This window comes from Penicillium chrysogenum (assembly GCF_028827035.1).
Source record: "Penicillium chrysogenum strain IBT 35668 chromosome Unknown utg000005l_segment0_segment0, whole genome shotgun sequence".
Taxonomy (NCBI): Eukaryota; Fungi; Ascomycota; class Eurotiomycetes; order Eurotiales; family Aspergillaceae; genus Penicillium; species Penicillium chrysogenum.
The window spans coordinates 8,995,361-9,017,113 of NW_026622753.1; the positions used below are offsets into that span (position 1 = coordinate 8,995,361).

The window sequence follows — 21,753 nt, forward strand, 5'->3', positions numbered from 1 at the left end:
CTATTTCTAAAATGCATATAGCATATAGTTTCAAAAATAGAGACGCTTCTGTATGTTTTTTTTTTTTTTTTTTCCCGTGTCAGTGCTAGAGGCAATGTAAGATGCGTAAACCTTCCAAGGTTGATTATATATATATAACATGTGATACCAAGCACGAGGCCCTATAAGGCAATGCCGTCCACGTATATTTGGTTCAGCTCCCATGGAGGGGTGGCTGTGCTGTAGAATATATCAGAATGTTCTCTCCTTCTAATTCTATAAAAGCCGGTGAACCCCCCAAACCGGAAAAGTCTCCCGAGCCTGGAGTGTCCAATCTGAGGTTATCCCAAGAGTGCCAAACGTCACAAGCCCATCACTCAATAAAACACCATTTTTATACTTGCATATACCCTTGATCAGCTTTGCATCTAGCCCGGTCCTTCGTCTCATGCCAATTAAATCCACGTGACGGTCTGGAGCGCAGATCGCGGGGAAAAACCGACAGAAAAAGAGTCTAGAATTTTGTTCAAGAGACCGATATCCCCGTAGCTGACTTCCCTCCTCAAGACTACCCCAATGCGGCGGATCCCTCTCCATGGATAAGCTGCCGGTAGAGATTCTGTCCAAAATCATCGACTGTAAGCCCCGGATCTTCCCCGCACCAGTTTCGACCCAGAACTGATAGCTCTGCAGACCTTTCTCCACGAGAAAAGGTCCAACTCCAATCCATATCAAAAAAGTTCTTTGCTCTTGCCCGTGATAATAATCAATGGAGATTGCACTGTTATGAGCAGTCATGGGCTGCTCGGCAGGCTGCCCGCTCCGCTGCCCGACCCTCGGAGAGTCTGATTTCCGACGCGACTGTTTCATTGTCCGCCCTAGGGCAGGAGTCGCTGAGCGATATTATCCGGCCTTCTGTTCCGCCGGTGAATGGTGACTCTGATGGTACCGGGGAATTGTCTTGGAGTGAGAGGGCGAGGGCGGCTGCGGAATGGGACTCGTCGGCTGAGGGGGAGCATGTGGACTGGTATTCGGAGTATATTGCTCGCCACGGGCCCATATCTTTATCATGGGTCGAACAGCCCTTGCTCCGCAAGGGTGAAGGGAAGCGAGGGCAGTCTTATGAGGTCAAAGGCATGGGACTGCTCAAAGACTGGAGTTCAGCCAGGCAGAACAAGATCGTCGCCCCGCTTGAAGATGGCAGCGTCTGCATCTGGGACCTGAATCATTCCCACTCGGCTAACTCCCAAGCAAGTAAAGGCAAGATCCTTGGGGTCAGTGAGCCCGGCATCCTCATGACCAACCTGTCTGGTCGTCGGGATCAGTCCCCATCCAAGACTTCGTTGGAATTTATAAATCTAGGCGAGGGGGTGAGCGTGGATTCCCTGCGACAAAGAGCCTACCTGGCAGTTGGGAATGTTCTCAATGAAGTTGACCTGGAGACGCTGAGAGTGATTTCCCAGCAGCGCTATCCCTGGTCGATCTTCGCTCTTTCCCAGGAGACAGATTACTCAGTGCCATTGACACTAGCCACTACGCTCAGTCTGCAGATCTATGACTCCAGACTGTCGGCCGTCGAGGAAGAAGAGGCAATCAGCTCGCGATGCGAGCAGATTGCCAGTTCGCACGTCCCCGAACTGGGCATCTTTGCTCACTCTGATTCGCCCTTGTTCCAACTCCGATCCAACGGACAGCCACCTACTCGTATACGCAGTCCAGAACCCTCAGATAAAGGAGCCAACTATGCACCCCTCTTCCAACCTGGCCCTCTTTCCATTCTGCATCCACCAGCTCCTCATGTGAATACAATTCTCCTTGCAGGGCGTTTCCCCAGCATCCTGTGCTACGACCGCCGCTACTTCCCTCGACTACAGACGACTGTCCATTCCGGCGGCCGACTATGTGGTCTTGCCTCAGTACCAGCGCCTCGGTTCCCGGTCTTCTCAGGCTCCACCTACCCCGAGTCACATTCGGTCGTGGCATGCGGAGACTATAACGGACGAGGCTCGCTAGAACTCTATGATATCAAACCAGCACCGGAAGAGGACCACAGCGCCGCGAATATGACATCCACTCTCAGCCCAGAACACAAGAACCGCCAAAGCGCCGCGAGTTCCAAACTACTTTCCGTGGGATCGCACGGGAATCGCATCGTGTTTTCCGACGCCGAAGGGAACATCAAGTGGACCGAGCGAAACGGCCGGTCAGAAGTCCGACGGTGGAATATCAATACCTCCCAGCCTCAGATCCCATTCGGTCGTTGTAGTCAACGGTCCACCTCGCAGACAGAAGAAGACCAGCCGCGTGGGCTTTGGCCTTCCCAATCGCCCGGCAATAATGAGGTAGCCCGCAAGATTCTCCCCACTGGTGGGAATCTCACTGGAGATGAACTCTTGATCTGGACTGGAGAGCGCATTGGTCGTATCAAGTTTTCCATTCCTGCGCATTATGAGACGGAGGTGGATGATAAAGAAGTCGAAGAAGATGATGATGTGTTTATGTATGCGGAGGTTGACGAAGCTACACGCGAAGAGATGCGACATAGACGGCGTGATGATTGGGAAAGAGAACAGAGGTATGGAGATTATATGCGCCGTGCGCTTGAGAGGCAGGCGGATGAGGTCCGCTGGATGGGGAGTCGGGGGCTTGGCTGATACAGTTTATAACCATTGCATCGAGATACCCAGTTCTAGTGGGTTGTGATAGAAACGTAATATGTGCGTATATTTGGGTAATATTCTATAGAGCATACTATTTGAAAAGCAACTCGGAATTAGTAGACCTCGGAGGTGAAGAGTTCCAAGGTTGGCCCCCCTTCAGTCTTCCGAGGCTTAGCAATCTCGCCCGGTCCGGCTCCCCCGCGATATCACAAGCATTTCTAATGATCTTGTCATCAGTGACTCAGTCTCCAATATTCTTCTTGTTTCTTGGTTTGAACTAATCTCAATTATTCTTCTTGTTTAATTGTTCATCATCTTTCCACTCGTATCCCCTACGCCCCCGTGCACTCTAAACTACTTATCCTTGAAATTCCGCAGTGAGGGGCAAAAAAGAATCCAAAATGCCTTCGCCCACAGAAGTCGCGCACCAATTCGACTCAATTGAGGATACAATTGCTGCATTTAGTAAGTAATCTTCTCACACAGAGGACCGACTTCACCACTACAAGCATTAGCTGCTTGCGGTGTCTTGTGACCCAACCCATGGACTAACCAAGACCTCCAACAGAGAATGGCGAATTCATAATTGTCCTCGATTCGCAAGACCGCGAGAACGAAGGCGACCTAATCATTGCCGCCGAGTCCATTACAGCCGCCCAGATGGCCTTCCTGGTGCGCTATACAAGGTAAGAGCGCGACCCAAGACAGCGACGGGGTAAACGACTACAAAAGCCGCAAACCCCCGTCCCTCCCCGCAACCACACACCCACAAAGACGAATGCGCCAATCCCAATGCCATCTCTGCGCAACATTGCTAACAATTCCAAAACACAGCGGTCTAATATGCGCCCCCATTACCCCGGACGTCGCCACCCGCCTAGCGCTCCCACAAATGGTTACCGAAAACGCCGACCCGAAGTGCACGGCATACACAGTCACAATCGACTCGAGCGACGACTCCGTGACAACGGGAATATCTGCCGAGGATCGCGCACTGACATGCCGCACACTCGCCTCTCCAACGGCGCAGATCGACTCCTTCCGCCGGCCCGGCCATATCATCCCGCTGCAGGCGCGGCCTGGCGGCGTGCGCGAGCGAACGGGCCACACCGAGGCTGCGGTGGATTTCTGCAAGCTTGCTGGCAAGGCGCCGGCTGGTGTTATTGCTGAGCTTGTTGAGGACGGGGAAATTGTTGAGGGCAAGCCGGAGATTGGGGGGAATAATGGTATGATGCGTCGGGATGGGTGTTTGCGCTTTGGAAAGAAGTGGGGGATTAAGGTGTGTACTATTGAGGATTTGGTGGCATATTTGGATCGTGTCGAGGGTACCGGCGCTGCTGCGAATGGGAAGCATTGATCGCTGGGCTTGCATTTGATCTTTTGGTTGCTATATTCTGTTCGCTTTTGGGTCGTGTGCTTTTGGGTACCTTGTACATCACTACGCCTTCTCTTGGATACCTTTTTTTTAGATGAATGGATGCATATGGATAGACTCCAGGGCTTGTGTCTTCGACGGGTAGGAGTATGAGCGTAGAGATGGTGGACTGGCTGACTACATAGAGAAATATTGGTATATAGGTAGCTGTGTAGGGTAGCAAGGAATTGATTTAGTTTGTTTACTTGGGTATCTATCGTTTTCTGCGTGTAGTGTACATACAAATGTCAATGCTGTCGAAGCAGATGTAAGAATAATGAATCAATTTCCATGCGGCAACAATGAGGCCGCACGTATTTCCCAAACGCCAAAGCAATGCAAATCGATGGTCATATCAAAGCGACTTCTGGTGTTGCAACAAGCCAAGTGAGACCGTTGCGGCACCCTTGAACAACCCACTTACCGTTTAAGATGCGAGTAGTCCCTGAGAATGCTCGTCATATGAGTGTTGGTGGTCTTGCCACTTCGGCGTGGCTTCTTGGCCTTTTTGGATGGTGCAATGACCCGGGGACCAAGCACCTTATTCTTGTTGGTGGGCGTGATGCCGAACTTGTCCAATTCCTCCTTCACTACTTTGACATCGGGGACTTTGATCTTATCCCAGATCTGCTTGAACTCGTCGTCAAAGTGTTCAATTAGGGACGGGTCGTTGGGCCACACCATCTTGGGATGGTCATCTTTCTTGTTTCGAGTCACAAGTAGTTTGCCTTCCTTCTCCATTCTGTTAATTTCCTCTTCGACGTTCGGCCAGCCCTCCCTGAGTTCGCGAACACTCATACCCGCCGCAGTAGTTTGTGCTTGGAGGTATTTCAGGAGTTGCTCCGAGTTGCGAATGTTGTGAGGAGGGCGGAACCTGAATGTGCCTTCCCCGTTCGCGCCGCTCGGGTCAAACTCGACCTTCTCGTGCATCTGAAGAATACTCCGTAGAGCCTGCACGTAGCCTTGGTCATGGGCGCGGTGCTGGAGGGAGAGGTACGAAATGATATCCGAGAATTTGAGCGGAATGTTCTTGTTCTTCATGTGCTCGATCGCAAACAGCACTTGCGTCATAATATCTTTGCCCGTGCCTGTGTTGGCCGGCTGGGAGTAGACGATATCCGGGTCATGGCGCTTCTTTTTGATATCGCTAGAGGATGACGGGGTTGGGGCGGACGATGGGACCTGGGAACTGCTGCCAGAGACCGGTTGGTTACTGGCCACACGTCGCTGCGTGGGCATGCGGTTTGCCGACTCCACAACACTAGCGTTGAAGCTTTTGAGTTGATTCTGAAGGTACGACATGATGCGACGAAGGACCGGAGATCGCTGAGATTCAAGAGAGGAGTGGAACTGAGCTGAGATGGCAACCACTTGGGTTGACCGAGATCGAACTGGAGAATTCAAATGGGGCTTAGCATAGGCACCATGAGTGCCGTCTGAAAGAAAAGTAGACGAGACACCCGAAGAGTGTTGAATAGAGGATGGGGACAGCCTAGTCAGTTAAAGCTTCGAGTAGAGTGGCTATTAAAAGATTGAAGGCCAGACAAAGAATGTCACGTGCCAGAGCTCAGCACCCCAAAGCGCGGAAATGGATCTCGGACGCCCTTGAAGTCACCTCTCCACCATTTCTTTCAATTACCTTTTCATTCAATTCCTCGCTCTCCCCTTCAGAAGAAGCACCTCTCTTTCGTTTACATCGTCATGACCTGAGGTCCCTCGTCCAGCGCTGTGTGTAGTTGTCTCTGAACAGTACACGCCGCGCCCGTCCTCGAGGACCCAGCTCGAGCTTGCGCCGCCCATACTCACTTTTTTTCATTTCTCTGCCCCAGCAGCTGTGTGCTGCTATTAGTTCGACAAGATGGCTGAAACTGCCATCCAACTTCCCTACCTCTCGACTCACTATGGCGTTTCCGAATCGTCGCTCACGACCTTACGGCAGGCCCCAACTGTCGAGCTGGTCGATCAACTATTACGATCGATCAGTAAAAAGGCTCAAGAATCCGACGAGCTGAAGTCGGACAAGCTTCGCCTGGAGGTGGAGCTTGAGAATTCTGTGCGAAGCAATGAGTCGAAGGTCAAGGTTCTGAAAGCCAGCGTGGAAAAGGGACACGCCGAGGTCTCAGACCTCAGGCAAAAGCTCCACGAATCCGGTATATACTTCTATCTTTCTTTTATTACTGATGGGCTCTTCTCTGACGCTGAATAGAAACGACGCGCTCCTCGCTCGAGAGTGAGATTTCTACATTGAAAACGTCATCATCTTCAAATGAATCAGAAACGACGTCTTTAAAGGCGCGGATCTCCTCCCTAGAGGCATCGAATAGGGACACACTAAGCTTGCTGGAATCGAAATCCGCGGCCTACGATAAACTGGCCGAGGAGCTTTCGCTTCAGCACAAGAAGACCATCGAATTACGACGTGAACTCTCCACCGCGGAGCAAAACCTCCAGAGTGCCAATGCGGCATCTGCCAGCGCCCGCTTCCGCGAACAGAGCCTTCAACAAGAACTGGATCTCACCAAAAAGAACAATGAATGGTTCGAGACTGAACTCAAGACAAAATCCGCTGAATACATCAAGTTCCGCAAAGAAAAGGGTGCTCGGGTCTCGGAGCTTCAGCGAGAGAACGAAGAAGCAAACTCGACAATTGACTCTCTTCGACGGAGTGAGAACTCGCTCAAGAGTCGCCTAGACGAAACAGAGCAGCGGTACGAAACCTCTCTGGCTAGCATTCATCAGTTGAAAGAGGAAGCGATCCAGGCAACCGAATCCTTCCGCGTCGAGCTTGACAGCTCTAACCGACTGGCTGAGCTACAAGGATCTGCTGCCCAGACGGCCAAGCAACGGGTCCAAGAATGCCAACTTGCCCTCGAAAAGGCAAAGGATGACGCAGCGCAGGAAATCTCACGCCTCCGTGTGGAGCTTGAGACGGAGTCCAACGACAAGAGTGCTGCAGAGCGCCGAATTGGCGAGCTCGAGGCACTTGTTGCCCAGCTTGAGTCTGAACCTGCTAGAGGAAGATCAGCAAGCCCCGCTGTCTCTATTAATGGAGGTGCACCCAGTACACCTCTACGATCTAGCATCATGCGCGCTGGCACTCCCACCGGCTCGTTCTCCCCCCGCGCATCTCGTGGCAAGGGTGGTATGAACGTCACGCAGATGTACGCCGAGTACGACAGAATGCGTACCGCTCTTGCAGCTGAGCAGAGAACCTGCCAGGAACTCCGCAATACCGTTGACGAGATGGTTCTTGAGCTTGATTCGACCAGACCAGAAATCGAAGAGGGACGAGCAGAACAAACCCGTCTCGACCATGCTGTTGTGGAAATGTCTACTCTCCTCGAAGCGGCTGGGAAGGAACGGGATGCCGCTCTCAAGGAAGCTAGGAGATGGCAGGGTCAAGTCGAGGGCTTGGCTCGCGAGGGTGACATTTTGCGCCAACAACTCCGCGATCTGAGTGCTGAAGTCAAGGTTCTTGTCCTGGAGGTTGCTGTCGCAAAACACGGCGAAGAATACGACCGCGAGGAGCTCGAGAAAATTGCCCGTGGTGAAGTCGAAGAGTCGGCAAAGGATCTCAATGAAACTGGCCGCTTTATCAGCAAGAACCTCACTACTTTCAAGGATCTTCACGAGCTCCAAGAGCAGAACCACACTCTTCGACGTATGTTGAGAGAACTTGGTGACAAGCAGGAGGGCGACGAGGCGCAAGCCAAGGAAGCTACGCGACGAGCGGAAATGGACGAGTTGAAAGAGTTGCGGATCCGTGCGCAGACAAACCGCGATGAGATTGCGAACCTCAGCGCACAGATGCAGAGTTACGTTAAGGAGCGCGACACTTTCCGCAGTATGCTCATGCACAGGAAGCCAACCGGCGAAGACCCGTCTGTCTTCTCGCAATCCATGCCTCTTGGTGCAGCGCCTCAGGGGGCTATGGAAACACCAGGACCTGACTACGCCGAGTTGCTCCGAAAAGTCCAAGCTCATTTCGATACTTTCCGCGAAGAAACGACCACAGATCACAAAGCACTGCGGCAGCAGGTCAACGAGCTGTCTCGTAAGAACAGCGAGCTTATGTCTGACATCAGTCGGTCAAGCAGCCAACTTGCTGCTGCTTCCCAACGTGCAGAGCTCCTGCAGAGTAACTTCAATATGCTCAAGAATGAGAATACCGAGATCCAGAAGCGCTATTCTGCTCTCTTCGAAAATGCCAACCGACAGGATCTCCGCACCCAGCAGGCTGCTGAAGACCTTGTGGAGGCTAAGGGTCTCGTTGAGAGCCTTCAGAGAGAAAATGCCAACCTGAAGGCCGAGAAGGACCTTTGGAAGAACATTGAGAAAAGACTCATCGACGACACCGAAAATCTGCGCAATGAACGTGGTCGTCTAGACTCATTGAATGCAAACCTCCAAACCATTCTCAACGAGCGTGAACACGCCGACTCCGAAAGCCGACGCCGACTCCAAGCCAGTGTCGAGTCGCTCGAAACCGAACTGCAATCGACCAAGCGCAAGCTCAATGCTGAAATGGAAGAATCCAAGAAGGCTAGCATGCGCCGGGAGTATGAACAGGAGACATCACAAAAACGGATTGATGATCTGGTCACCAGCCTGGGCGCAGTCCGCGAAGAGCTGGTTGCTGCCAAGACCACCCGGGATCACCTACAGTCCCGCGTGGATGAGCTTGCAGTCGAGCTCAAGAGTGCCGAAGAGCGTCTGCAGGTCATGAACTCGCGACCAAGCGTGTCAGCCGGTACCACCGAGGGAACTACCGAGGGACTGGAGTCTGGTGAAGGAAGCGGTCTTTCTCGCGAGCAGGAACTTTCGATTGAAGTTTCCGAACTGAAACGGGACCTGGAATTGGCCAAGGGTGAGCTAGAACACGCTAAGCAATTGGCCGAAGACTACCAGGCCATCAGTCAAGCCAGTGAAGAACGTCTGGAGTCCGCCACTGAGACACATGATCAATATCGTGAAGAGACCGATCGTCTTGTGGAGGAGAAGAACACGAAGATTCAGGACCTCGAGACTCGCATTGAGGAGATCTCAGCTGAACTGTCCGCCTCCAACACCGAAATGACCAAGCTCCGTGAAGAGCAAGCGGAGGCGACTCGCCGTCTGGACGAACAGAAGGCTAACTTCGAGTCGGAGATCACCCGTCTCAAGGCCGACAATGAACGACATGTCACCGCCGCGCAGTATCACCAGGAGGACCTGAATGCGCAGGCCGAAATCGCTAAGCATGCCCAGCAGAACTACGAGACCGAGCTCGTTAAGCACGCGGAGGCAGCCAAGAATTTACAGGCTGTCCGTGCAGAGAGCAACCAGCTCAGACTCGACATCGCTGAGCTGCGAACCAAATCCGAAGGCTACAAGGCCGATTTGTCTCAGAAGGAGGAAAGCTGGGCGGAGCAACGAGCCGCATACGAGGGTGAGCTCTCTGAATTACAGAAGCGTCGGGAGGAGGTCCTTCACCAAAATTCCGTGCTTCACTCCCAGCTCGAAAACATCACCAGCCAGATTTCGTCCTTGCAGCGGGACCGAATGAATGTTTCGGATGATGAGCAAGAGGGAGACCAGGCAGCCCCTAATCTCGAGGGCCTACAGGAGGTTATCAAATTCTTGCGTCGCGAGAAAGAAATTGTCGAGGTTCAGTACCACCTTTCGACCCAGGAAAGCAAGCGACTCAATCAGCAACTCGACTACACTCAATCGCAGCTCGATGAGACCCGTCTGAAGCTTGAGCAGCAGCGCCGTGCTGCGGCCGACAGCGACCACAACGCATTGAACCACAGCAAGCTGTTGGAGACCGTCAATGAGCTCAACGTTTTCCGTGAGAGCAACGCCACTCTCAGAAGCCAATTAAAACAAACCGAGACCGTGCGTGATCAAAAGATCGCCCGCGAGAATGAGCTGGTCCAGGAGATCGAACCCCTCAAGACCAGGATCCACGAGTTGGAGAGCCAGAGTGAAGCCAAGGATGGAGAAATGCAGCTTCTACAGGCCGATCGCGACCGATACCAGCAACGTATTCAGAACATCCTTCAAAAGTACGACCGTGTCGATCCTACTGAAATGCAAGAGCTGAAAGAGAAGCTCACGAACCTCGAGAACGAGAAGACCGAGGCCGTGTCCGAGCGGGAAGCTCTCCAGACTCAAATGGAGTCGCTTCAGGCTCAAATCGCTGCGTTCCCAGAGCAGCTTAAGCAGCATTCCGATGAACGTGCGCATGATTTGCGAACCAAGCTCACAGAGCAATTTAAGGCACGCTCTAAAGACCTCACGCGCGTGTTAAGGCCAAGCAAGATGAGCTCAATGTGGTATTGCAGGAGAAAGAGGTCATCCAAACGGAACTTCAGACTACAAAGAAGGAATTGGAGGAATTGAAGGCTAAGGTTGCGGAGGCGCCAGCCAACGTCTCACCTACTCCAGCCCCAGCCCCAGCCCCAGCCCCAGCTCCGGCTCAAGCTCAAGCTCCAGCTGCAGCTGAAGCTGCAGAAGAAACCCCTGTCAATGCTACCCCAGCTTCGCAATTCCCAACCGCAACGGTCGAGATCCCTGGTCCAGGTGACGCTCAAAAGATACAAGCCCTTGAACAGAAGATCCAGCGACTCGAGGCGGCTCTTGCCGAGAAGGATGGACTTCTGGCGACACAGGCCAGCGAACAAGATGCGAAGATCAAAGAACGCACTGATCGCCTTAAGGATATGTACAACACTAAACTGAACGAAGCCAAGGCTGCTCATCGTCAAGAAATTGAGAAACTGTCCGCCGGTGAACGATCTATACCTGGAACCCCTGGTGCCGGAACACCTGGCGGGGCCCCGGATGCAACCCCTGCAACACCATCAAAGACGTTTGAGCTTGCTGGATTTACTCTTCCCGAGTTGACAGATGCTCAAGCAAGAGAGCTGGTCGCGAAACATGAGACTATTCGCACAATCGTCAGAAACAACATTCGCGGTGGGGTCGCTCGTGAGCAGCAAAAGCTTCAACAAGAAGCTCAAGCCTCCGGTGCTAACGAAGCTGCATTGGCTGGCCTGCGACAGAAGTCGGCTGACGAAAAGGAGGCCTTGATCAAGGCACATGAGAATGAAATCAAGGAGAAGGTCACCTCGGCGGTCGAACTTGTCGAGAAGAAAACAGCTGCCCGTCTCAGCATGCTTGACACAAGATTCCGAACTGCAAATGCCAAGATCGATGTGGTATCGAAGGCTGCCGCGGAAACCCCTCAAAAGCCCGTTGTGGAAGTATGGGAAATTGCAAAGACTGCGCGGCCTGCGCCGGTCGCGGTTCCAGCTGCTAAGCCGCCCGTACCAGGCGCAACCTCAGTTCAACCCGTTGCCCCCGCTCCGACTCTAGCGGCGCCGCAGGTCCCAGTTACAGCCACCTCGGACCCGGTCCCTGCACCAGGCCCAGCCCCTGCTCCTGTTCCTGCCTCCGCCCCTGTAACAGCAGCCCCGAATATCCCAACGGAGCAAATCGCACCTCCCACTGCGGCCTCGGAACATGCTGCCGCGCAGCAGGGTGCGGCACAGCCCACAGCACCTGTCAATCCGTTTGGCCAAGTTCAGCAAACCGATCAAAACCAGCAGACCTCTTCTCTCCCTAGCAAACCTCCCGCTGGAAACCCACCTGGTCTGATGCGAGCTCTTCAATCTGGACTTCCTATTGCACGAGGCGGACGTGGCGGACGTGGTAGTGGCCAGCAGTTCGGCCACCAACAACATGACCAACAACAGCAGCAAGGCCAAGGTCAGAATCAGCGCGGCCCCGGTCTTCAGCGAGGTCGTGGCGGTCGTGGCGGACAAGGTCGCGGTGGTAACCAAAATCAGAATACCGCTGCCCAGGCTCAGAGTCCCACTGCCAACCGTGGCAACCTGAACGCCTCTGCTCGTCAGTTCATTCCAGGGGGCAACAAGCGCTCTCGTGATGACGGCCCCGACACTACCCCCGAGGGAGGAAGCGGCGGCAAGAGACAGAGAGGCGGTGGTGGCCCGCAGCCTCGTGGTGGAGGCTCTTCTTAAGCAGAAATTCTCGTTTTATGTTTTTCTATCCATTAATGTATTCTCGATTTGATTGACACATGCGGCGTGGGCCTGTTCATGAATAGGTTTCCATGTCTGCCTATGCCTTATGGCGCATTGCTTTTCATGTTTTAACTTGCTATGCAAAAGACAGTTTTGTTTCTTTTGTTCTGTATCTACCGAATGTGTGGCGTTCCTACGGGTTTCTATTCCTACTCCCAATTGATACTAAGGTTCAGTTGCAAGGTATCTCGTGCATTATCATTGTAACCACCCGCGATAGATTGATCAATGTAAACGAAAACTGGGGTATAAGCTGCTAGAAGACATGAACCTATCCAATAAGACAAATCTGCTTTGACACAAAAGATAGTAAACTCAAATAAAAAGACCTTGTAATCACTTCTTCCTCCCCCCAGCAGCAGGAATAAGCATTCTCCCAAGTACCTCCCTCTCCTTTTGCAGAACCATCAACCTCGCATCCTCAATGACCTTACCCGCAGGCGCAGGACCAGGAAGAGGCGACTGCGCAACCTGCGCCGCGGCCACAACAGCCGGACTCATCTCCTTCACACCACGAGCTCTCTTCCTCCGCATTCCCGGGCCCTGTCCGTATACAACAACCCACTCGGCGACGGACCCACCAGCGGCAATCTCACACCTTGAACACACCTTCGAGTGCGCGCCGATATCCGCGCCCCGGCGAATCGTTGCCAGAGCCTCGATCGTAGCAGAAGAATGAACATGAGCGCCGGGTTCGACAGTCGCCAACGGGCCGACAGTAACGAAGTATGAGATCCGCGTCGATATCTCTTTCCTAGGCTCGGGCGTGGACGCCCCAGACTCGGTGGGTGATGTGCTTGGTGGTCGAGATGGTGACGGCGAACGAGATGAGGTTGGCGGAGCGCCGATGACCGCTTTCTCGCAGATTATGCAGCCGTCGTCGACAAATATGGGGCCTTCGTATGCGTAGAATTTCGCACGCGGGTGGACGACTGTCCCTGCGCCGATGGTGACGAGGTATCGGCCTTGGAACACGACGGTGTCGGCGATTGTCGCTGTTGGGTCGGCTTTTAAGGGGGCTTTCGGTGGACCGGAGCTGTGGGAGGCGGATGAGGAGCGGTGGGTATTTGTTGGAGGTTTGAGGGTCGCCATTCTGGTGATCTTTGTGTTGGAGGAGGTGTGTTTTGGGAGATCTATGATCGCATTGTCTTCCTGTTTTGGAGCCAACTCGCGCCGCTTTTTGGGCTGCGTCACTTAGTCAGCTTCGCCCAGGCGCCCCTGAACGGCACCCATGGATGGATCTATCGATTTTTGTCGATGAATTTGAGGCAGTTTTGAACGTTACTCTATTCAAATTAACATGTAGCTGTATACCATAGAAATGCATCCGTCATATATTCCAAGCCGGGGTATCTAAAATCGAAAACCAAGTCTAAAGCACAACATCCCCCAATGCAGGAATCATTGGACAAGACAATCAAGGACCCTTATGGTTCCTCTGCGGTCTCCTTCTTAATACCATTGCGCTTCCTCCAAGCTCTAACGCCCCGGTCAACCTCGTCCCTGGTCATTCCATCGCGCACCAAGCAAAATGTGACACCTAACTCTGTCTCGACGTTCCGGTTCCGCGCCTCATCATCGAAGAACAACATATCCTCGTAAGCCACACTGCTCGTCTGCTGGATCCTCGAGAAATGCGATGTCTTATTCCCAGGGTAGATCTGGATGAAATCGAAGTAGTCGAGAGCACGGATAGACTTCGCGTTCGCGGCGGGGTTATCGGAGAAGGTGGGGATTATATGCAGGGATTTGAGCATGTCGCGCGCCAGATCGGGGGGCCTGGGTTCGGGATGCAAGGGCCAGTGGAATCGAGCGATGTTTGCAGGCGTAAACTATAGATGAGACTGCCGGATAAAAGGCGAAGGACTCTCCCCATCTATTTGAGACAAGGAAGGCGGGGTTAGCAAGGGGAGTGGTAAAGGATGGAATGTCAATCGGGGGATTCGTCATACCGGTCTACAGCGCGCGAGTTGTTGTCGCGTGCCTTGACTGGTGCACTGACATGTGTGTCAACCCAGAACGGCCACAGTGTGTAATCCAGGTCGAAAGCGATCAGCTTTGGAAGTGGCAGGCCATCGGTGAATGTTTCTGGGGCCACGGAGGAATCCTCCAAAGGTTGTGTGTTTTGTCGCTTGGTTCGGACCATGTCTGGTATAAGGAAGACACGAAGAATCGAAAGGACTTTCGAACTTTGGAGGAATCGCAAAAGGAAATGGACCATGGATGCGATGGAGGATGACCCGAGGTTGGGATGGCACGTGAGATACCGTACGATGGACGATTGCGGCCACACAGGGAATATTCCCTATCGACTGAAGCGATCGTCGACATCCAGGATGCGACACAGGCACATTGATTGGAGCCAAGGTAATCGCATGCGCAGAATCTATGTGCCAGGAACCAGGCGACCCATAGGTGTTCGGACGAGGCAAAACGCTTGGGCATTGAGAACGAAACCTAGGATGTTTTGGAATTAGTAGACAATCATAACAATCATGTCATTGCCACTTAGTCGAGATTCAGCTAAACATGCCCCAAATGCATACGGACGAGAGAGCACAAACCAGTACTGACAAAGGAATTCCGTGACAAGAAGATCAACGCAAGGGTATTAGATGTTAACTTTCTTCTCCAAACACCCGGCACAAGCCGAATGTTTAATGAAAAAAGAGGTCGCGTCGACTCGGGGTAGTGTAAGCCCAGTGACACAGTGCACCAAGGCATATGCAAGCACAGAGGCCATGTCGCGAGGTCCAAAGAGTGGAATAATCAGATATTCTGCTGAGCAGAACAATCAGGGATTAAGCTGATTAGAACAGGTACTACACTTGATCTGAGCCATACGGCAAAGAGAAGGTGGAGAGGAATAAAAAGAAAAGAGATCTTTAGGCTCGAAACTTCGTTTTATGCCCAAAAGGCGGTACGTCACTGGGGGGCAGTACCCCATAGGCGGTGCGGTGCGACGCAAACAAGATGGATCCGCAGTGGGCCTTTGGCGGTGCGATCCGACGGCGGCCCGGCGCCGTCCCGTCCCGTCCCGGCCCGCTCCACGCAACCCAACCCCACAGCCTCGTATTCGTATTCGGATTAGTGTGCAGGTATGTTGTATGACTTACCAACCACATGTGTGGGCATTGTTAAAAAGAATCCGTGGGAATGTCGAAATGTGCGGGATAGTCTTGATAGCGCTAAACCATCACGTTACGAAGTCCAACAGTTGCCAGTAGATCCAGGACACTATGGTAGAAAAGGTCATCTACATTGGGAAAGTCTGAGTGTATGTATGGGACTGAAGAAATCGAAGAAGCTAAGGTGACGTGACTTGGGCACTGAACTATGGGATTAGACAAGCTTTCTTCTCCAAACACCCGGACAAGCCGAATGTTTAATGAAAAAGAGGTCGGGTCGACTGGGGGTAGTGTAAGCCCAGTGACACAGTGCAACGAGGCATATGCAAGCACAGAGGCCAAGTCGCAGGGTCCAAAAATTGAAATAACGACGGTCTGCTCTGGTCAGACCCCCGATGGAGTAGATGATTTGGGGAAGAAGGGGGGGCTACTCCACCTTTTGTCTGGGAAGGGGAAAAAGAAAGAAGAAGAGGATTGCGGGGGAGATGCCTCGCTTTATACTTTTTCAACTCTTATCGATAACGTTCCAACCGGATCTATAGCTTTGCTGGAATCCGAAATGACGGTGGGTGTTTCGAAGGCCGCAGTGGCCAAGGCGGTCCACGTGGCGGTCTATCCGCTCCAGGGCTCCGTTCAGGTCCCTTATCCACCGTGCCGGCAGGCGGTCCATGTGGCGGTCTATCTGCTCCGTTCAGGTCCCTCCTTCACCGTGCCGTGCAGGCCTTCGTTGCTTCTTCGCTATCAACCTATATCAGAGAGATTCCTGGCAGTAGTGATCAATCATACTCATAATAGACACAGTTGTTTCATAAATTTGCTGACCCCATCAACAGCTCATACACATTGAACAACTTGACTATGTCTCCAACTGTACATGTCATTTCAAGGTAAGCACCTCCATGTGATCTGTGATCTGTAGTAGTACCGGCAATCCAAGGCAGGCCAGGGGCTTTGTCTGTTTTCAACATCATGATCGAACTACTGCCATGGAACCCCCTAATATAGCTTTATGGGGACAAAGAAACAAAGGCCTGCCACACACAAAGGACCCCAATGGAGCAAGCAATGGTATGGCAAACTGCATGGCAAACTGCATGGCAAACTGCATGGCAAACTGCATGGCAAACTGCATGGCAAACTGCATGGCAGCGATATCTACTTAAATGGTTCAGTAATTGATATTACGCCAGGACTTCAACATAAAGCCTAACTCAGCATTGCTCTTTGCCAAGAGCCCAGATCCATGGACGCTAGCCAAGACTGCTGACGCAGATTGCTTACGCTTTTGCATCGTGTTGCAGGCATTTCAGTTCACGCTTCTTCCAATCAATAAAAGTCTGGCTTAGTTGCTCTTTTTGGTATTCTATACCAGGACTAGGGGATGAGGGTGGGGTCCTTAAAGTGTCTCTATTCCAAGTATGAAGATATTAGACAACTCTTAATCTGTTACTAGTACTACCCAGTAGTACCTTGGAATAGGTCTAATTTATCCTATACATACAGTATAGTTCCATTGGCAGTATATTTACAAAAGTAACACTCCTTATACATCCGACTAATATCCTCATTTGTCAAATCTCAACTATTCTTTCTTCTGCAACACCGTGCCAATCGCACCAACATAGCTACGTAGTGTTGTTTCATATCCTTTGCATGAGCAGGACATCCAACGGATACCTAACTTCTAGTTTCTAATAAGTGGTGGAAAATCTTGTAACGACTGGTGCACAAACACTGGGTGGTGTTGGTACCCTTCACACGGTTATATAGAGGTACTATTTGACCACTGGATAGCCTGTTTCACTAACTGTTTGAATGACATAGTATCCTCTCAATAACCAGCGGAACCCTCACATAAGATTATCTGTCCTTGGATACAGATCTATAATAGCTATCTTCCTAGTCACACCAACTAGCATTCACGCAATGAGTCTGTTTTATAATGCACAAAATTCTTGGTTGTATGTCAATAGAAATGTAAATTATATGTTTTATTGTTTGATCTGCCTTTCCAGTACTCTAGCTATAAAACTGACAATGGGAGGAGGCCTCCAAAAAGCCATCGTAGTGTTCACCTCAGACTTAATTGTGTAGACCGTATAATCAAGTATCCTGGAAGACATATTGAAAGGCTTGTTGCTAGGAGAGGTCTGGTAGGTGGGAGACATGGGAGTGTATAGGCAACACGAATGGGTAAAAGAGTTGAGAGATCTGGGCTTTTTATTGTTGGGGTTGGCAAATAGGTCATTGTCTCTGAAGACGGGCTCGCTAGGCAACGGCGTTACATATGAAGTTGACAGATGTAAATGAGAAATACGTAGAAAGAATGCAACACAAGATCCCTGAGATTGGCACTATTGAGCGGAATGGAATAATTGACAATTCGGATATGAGACAGTAAATCATTTGGGACCTCGATCACGGCGGCCAACGGAGACTGTCTCTTGTGTTCTACGGTGGCCTGCATATCCTGGCCAGTCTAGGACATGCAGCCCCCTTGAACCTGTCCCATCCACTGGGGCTGGACCTGAAGATATAATGCAAAAATAATAATCAACTTCCTCTCAATGTTGACCTTCGAGTAGAAGGGAATAGCTGGATTTGTGGACCTTCTGAAGCCGACGTTGTAAGTGTAAACTGCGACGATCATATAAAGACTCTGGTGAACGGCGTAAACTTTTGCCACGGTGCTAGTGTAGAGCTTGGGGAGGTGACATATGAATTGCATAGCGAATGTTCGGGAGGCGGAGAGTTCTACGGGTTCACGAGCTGGCGGGGTTTCAAAAGCTGCCTCGGCATATTTGGCACCAATGAACCTGAAGAATTGAGGGTCATTGATCAGACACGTTCTCAAGTTGGTGAATGAAAAGGTGAAGGTATCCGGTGGAGATTGGACCGAGTCTGAGACGCGTCGCACTTGTAGGTTGGTCATAACGCGTCAACGAGACAGGATAGCAATTTTCTTCTCCAAACACCCGGACAAGCCGAATAATTGATGAAAAAAAGGGAAGGAGTCGCATCAACTGGGGGTAGTGTCAGCCCAGTGACACAGTGCAACGAGGCATATGCAAGCATAGAGGCCAAGTCGCAAGGTCCAAAGATTGGAATAATCAGATGTTCTGCTGAGCAGAACAATCAGCGATTAAGCTGATTAGAACAGGTACTACACTTGATCTTAGCCAGTAGGCAAAGAGAAGTTGGGGGAAAAAAGAAGAGCAAGAGGTCCGGGGGCTCGAGCTCCCCTTTATACCCCAAAGGCGGTGCACTTGAAGAGGCAGGTTCGGGCGGTGGGTTACCGAGGACGGGCCGAGCCGAACCGAGGACGGGCCGAGCCAGAGCCGATTCTAGCCGAATTGTTCTGCCCACATACTTCACCGCCTACCTAAAATGCGTGACAAAGAATACCTAGGTAATGCTAACATAGTAAGCGCAACTCCAATAGAGCGCTTCTATGAGAAGCCGTAGAATCGGCTAGATACTATTGTCAGTGAATAGGATAAATTCACTGAGGTTTTTCGCACGCCTACATGTATATTATAGGTCCTAAATATACCACCAATATCCCAAAAGGCAACTTCAAGCATCTCAAATTCTACATGTTTTACATATTTACATTGCCAGGGACATATGTCTCGCAACGGGAATGAAACAGCAGAAAACTTTATTTCTGCAGTATCTCCACATTCCGTGCTTGAATCAGCATTTATGGGGAACATAGACATGACTGCAGGAGATGAAATCCTTAGCTTTTAGAATTAGAATACGCACATGGCATCTTACGTCATTTCGAAGACAACACTACATATAAGAAATAACCAAATACCTTTTTGGCGCACTACAAAAACTACCCGTCAGTTTTTTACGGGGGCATGCATGCAAGGGGAATGGGAATTTGCTACCGCAATGTGCCCCTCCGCAACATATCGCAAGGCTCCAATCGAAGAAATAAACATTCACAGATCATCCCCTCGACCGGCTTCGGCTCAGCGTGCTCATTTGAGCGATCCCTCCCCCGATCGACTGTCCATTCCTCGACTTCCGTCTGGCTGAAAAACATGGCAAGCGTCGCAGCATTGTTGTCTACCCGTGTCCCTCCGCTCCTTTGTGCCCGGCTCCACAATATGACGCTCGATTCAACGAGAAGGAAATATTATCAGGGGACAAGATGTGTAACGCAAAGCACGGTCAAATATCTGAGGTGTTGATGGATTGCGAACAACGTGGGATGAAAAAGCCACGGCCGGCCGAGAGCCTTTCGAAACGAAGAGATGACAAACAAAGGGAAAATTGACAACATTGAACGTAGTGATATATGTCCAATGCATAGAGAACAAATTGAAAGATTCCATTGAGGGAAAGCATCCAAAGCCTACCAAAAAAAGGCCGGTCCTACTATACCGGAATATGTACTAGTGCTAAGCATTGCCCCAAGGCACAATTCAGAACAGCAATTCCGTAATGGATGCTTGAGTTTGACTAGCTAGATCCCAAGAAGTTGTTCACACTGCCTGTGCTTCATACCTTGGCGGAGGATCCTCAATAAGATCAAAAGGATTGTCGAGGTTAAGGTGTATGAGCCCCAGCAACGAGGCATGCCGGATCCTTTTGAAATACCCCCGGTCAACACTAAGATCGAACATCTTCTCAACTCGCGCCTTTTGCTCGGAGCTGAGCTCAAATCCACGAGCTTTCTCACAACAGTGACATTCCACAGTGCAATGACCGGCTGCGAACTTCCGTTTTGGTAGATGGCGATTGAAACAGCACCCGCAGTCCCTGCCACAGCATCCTCCCCTCCCGGCACAATCTTCGCGTAGCACGCAATGCATATACCACTTTGGGTGTGATCGCCATAACCTCATTCCTCGGGCTAACGGGCCTTCTATTAATGAACCTTTAATCGACCACCATTTCCGCTCCAGCATCCAATATTTCTCATTCAGCATTGTGACCTCCGCGCGTAAGCCTTGGATTATTTCTGTGGGAGCGGAACTTCCATCGGTGGTGGGTTGCTTTTGATAGGTTGCGAGTTTCTCTTTAAGGGCAACCTCCCGCTGAGCAGTTTCCCGAAGTTTGACTTCCGTCCGGAGTAGTTCATGGATATTGAAAGGTTCGGTATTTTCGGATTCTTCCTCACGCCAGAGATCCCAGCGTTCTTGCTGAAGGGTGTTGATCTGTCCAGACTCCTGTAGAGCCCTCTCGCGGGGAAGTATATCGGTCATTTTGAATATTTGATGGAGCAGATCACTGCGAATATCCTTTAGAATGCGAATTCGGGTTAGGCTTGTTTGATAGTGGTGTGGGTAGAATCAAGTTGAGTCTTTAGGGGTGAAAAGCAGTCAGCTTTCAACATCCGCATCCCGAAAAGGAAATCACTAATGTCCCCGAGCTTAACCTAAATGGACTAAACCGCGTTCGGAGAAATATGTACATATTGTACAGCCTTTTCATTCTCATCTCAATTGTAGATCTTAATAGGTCATGAGGCCAGGGACTCAGTATTGATCCGACCTCACCATCGATCAATATCCTCGATGTGCACCCCAACACATATCATTGTAGGGTCGAACGGTCGACGTGCAAAGGGGTTAGTGCCAAGCCCAGCATCTCTCTACAACAAACTACTCGGGACCTCGGTCTAGCGAAGCTTACAACTCACCCCCACCAAGCCCGGAGAATTGCCTAAATAGCTTTAGGTCTACAGCTTGTTGCTAGGCCTGTAAGGGATGAGAGGCAGGGTCTCTACGCAGATTTCTGCCGGGTGATTGTCATCCTATCATCGTCAACAAAGATTAGACCACTTTAGTCTGGACCTTGGTGGTTTACTACCTTGCTTGTTGTTGTCGATCCCACGAGCAGAGATTTCATACACTCTCACATCTCTGTATGTGCAAATCCATGCAGAGCCTACATTTAGGTCCGCCATCTATTTACATCCTTACAATTTCGAATCTTTCACTTTTTCGTCGCTTTCACTGTCTCATCTTACGAGACAGCCGTACTTCAGAACCCGAGGAAGGGGGACGCCGGTCCCATCTGAGATCCGTATCTCTCACGGTCAGCATCTCAGTCATCGAGATCAACGTTCTTTTACCAATATCTCACGCTGAGACTTTCAACGTCTTATTGAACCCCGCGTTCACCGGAGACCAGCATTGTCTCCATCCTCATATACAGTCTTCCATGGTGAGGTATGCTGCATAGTCTGGATCCTGCCTTGGTCTCCGATATCTGGATCCTGAGATTATATTTGCAGTGTTAATACCATCCACCTGTATCGATGGCGAGGATCGAAGAAAAACAAGCGGACCGGGCATGGAGTCCAATACGGCAAGGGCATCAATTTCCAACATTAGCTCTTGAAGTCGGATATTCACAGACCGCTGAAAAATGCGAAGAGACATTGCTCGGTGCGTGAATTAAACGGACGGATGAGAATGGGCATCACTATCGATATCGAACGAGGTCTAGGAAATATCGAAAAT

The 21,753-nt window shown here is 51.0% G+C and overlaps 10 protein-coding genes across 10 annotated transcripts; 3 read left to right on the top strand and 7 right to left on the bottom strand.

The window, feature by feature from the left end:
• Nucleotides 1-574: 574 nt before the first annotated feature.
• Nucleotides 575-2,633, top strand: N7489_011770 (uncharacterized protein; the record flags this gene model as incomplete). The annotated part of the gene is made up of 2 exons (XM_056717519.1): nt 575-617; nt 673-2,633. The coding sequence occupies 2 exons, from the start codon at nt 575-577 to the stop codon at nt 2,631-2,633; spliced, it is 2,004 nt and encodes a 667-aa protein (XP_056565141.1).
• A 407-nt stretch (nt 2,634-3,040) lies between these two features.
• Nucleotides 3,041-3,996, top strand: N7489_011771 (3,4-dihydroxy-2-butanone-4-phosphate synthase RIB3; the record flags this gene model as incomplete). The annotated part of the gene is made up of 3 exons (XM_056717520.1): nt 3,041-3,104; nt 3,208-3,325; nt 3,474-3,996. 3 exons carry the CDS (start codon nt 3,041-3,043, stop codon nt 3,994-3,996), a joined length of 705 nt encoding a protein of 234 aa, XP_056565142.1.
• A 477-nt stretch (nt 3,997-4,473) lies between these two features.
• N7489_011772 (transcription factor TFIIE subunit TFA2) lies at nt 4,474-5,355 on the bottom strand (the record flags this gene model as incomplete). Its single annotated transcript, XM_056717521.1, has 1 exon — nt 4,474-5,355. One exon carries the CDS (start codon nt 5,353-5,355, stop codon nt 4,474-4,476), a length of 882 nt encoding a protein of 293 aa, XP_056565143.1.
• Nucleotides 5,356-5,911: 556 nt separating this feature from the next.
• Nucleotides 5,912-12,077, top strand: N7489_011773 (putative filament-forming protein (Tpr/p270); the record flags this gene model as incomplete). The annotated part of the gene is made up of 3 exons (XM_056717522.1): nt 5,912-6,203; nt 6,260-10,338; nt 10,380-12,077. 3 exons carry the CDS (start codon nt 5,912-5,914, stop codon nt 12,075-12,077), a joined length of 6,069 nt encoding a protein of 2,022 aa, XP_056565144.1.
• Nucleotides 12,078-12,476: 399 nt separating this feature from the next.
• Nucleotides 12,477-13,232, bottom strand: N7489_011774 (transferase hexapeptide domain protein; the record flags this gene model as incomplete). Its single annotated transcript, XM_056717523.1, has 1 exon — nt 12,477-13,232. The coding sequence occupies one exon, from the start codon at nt 13,230-13,232 to the stop codon at nt 12,477-12,479; it is 756 nt and encodes a 251-aa protein (XP_056565145.1).
• Nucleotides 13,233-13,567: 335 nt separating this feature from the next.
• Nucleotides 13,568-13,897, bottom strand: N7489_011775 (Mg-dependent acid phosphatase; the record flags this gene model as incomplete). Its single annotated transcript, XM_056717524.1, has 1 exon — nt 13,568-13,897. The coding sequence occupies one exon, from the start codon at nt 13,895-13,897 to the stop codon at nt 13,568-13,570; it is 330 nt and encodes a 109-aa protein (XP_056565146.1).
• Nucleotides 13,898-14,070: 173 nt separating this feature from the next.
• Nucleotides 14,071-14,286, bottom strand: N7489_011776 (uncharacterized protein; the record flags this gene model as incomplete). The annotated part of the gene is made up of 1 exon (XM_056717525.1): nt 14,071-14,286. The coding sequence occupies one exon, from the start codon at nt 14,284-14,286 to the stop codon at nt 14,071-14,073; it is 216 nt and encodes a 71-aa protein (XP_056565147.1).
• A 1,042-nt stretch (nt 14,287-15,328) lies between these two features.
• N7489_011777 (uncharacterized protein) lies at nt 15,329-15,938 on the bottom strand (the record flags this gene model as incomplete). The annotated part of the gene is made up of 2 exons (XM_056717526.1): nt 15,329-15,648; nt 15,800-15,938. The coding sequence occupies 2 exons, from the start codon at nt 15,936-15,938 to the stop codon at nt 15,329-15,331; spliced, it is 459 nt and encodes a 152-aa protein (XP_056565148.1).
• A 1,809-nt stretch (nt 15,939-17,747) lies between these two features.
• N7489_011778 (uncharacterized protein) lies at nt 17,748-18,200 on the bottom strand (the record flags this gene model as incomplete). Its single annotated transcript, XM_056717527.1, has 1 exon — nt 17,748-18,200. The coding sequence occupies one exon, from the start codon at nt 18,198-18,200 to the stop codon at nt 17,748-17,750; it is 453 nt and encodes a 150-aa protein (XP_056565149.1).
• Nucleotides 18,201-19,767: 1,567 nt separating this feature from the next.
• On the bottom strand, nt 19,768-20,490 carry N7489_011779 (uncharacterized protein; the record flags this gene model as incomplete). The annotated part of the gene is made up of 1 exon (XM_056717528.1): nt 19,768-20,490. One exon carries the CDS (start codon nt 20,488-20,490, stop codon nt 19,768-19,770), a length of 723 nt encoding a protein of 240 aa, XP_056565150.1.
• Between the last annotated feature and the right edge of the window lie 1,263 nt (nt 20,491-21,753).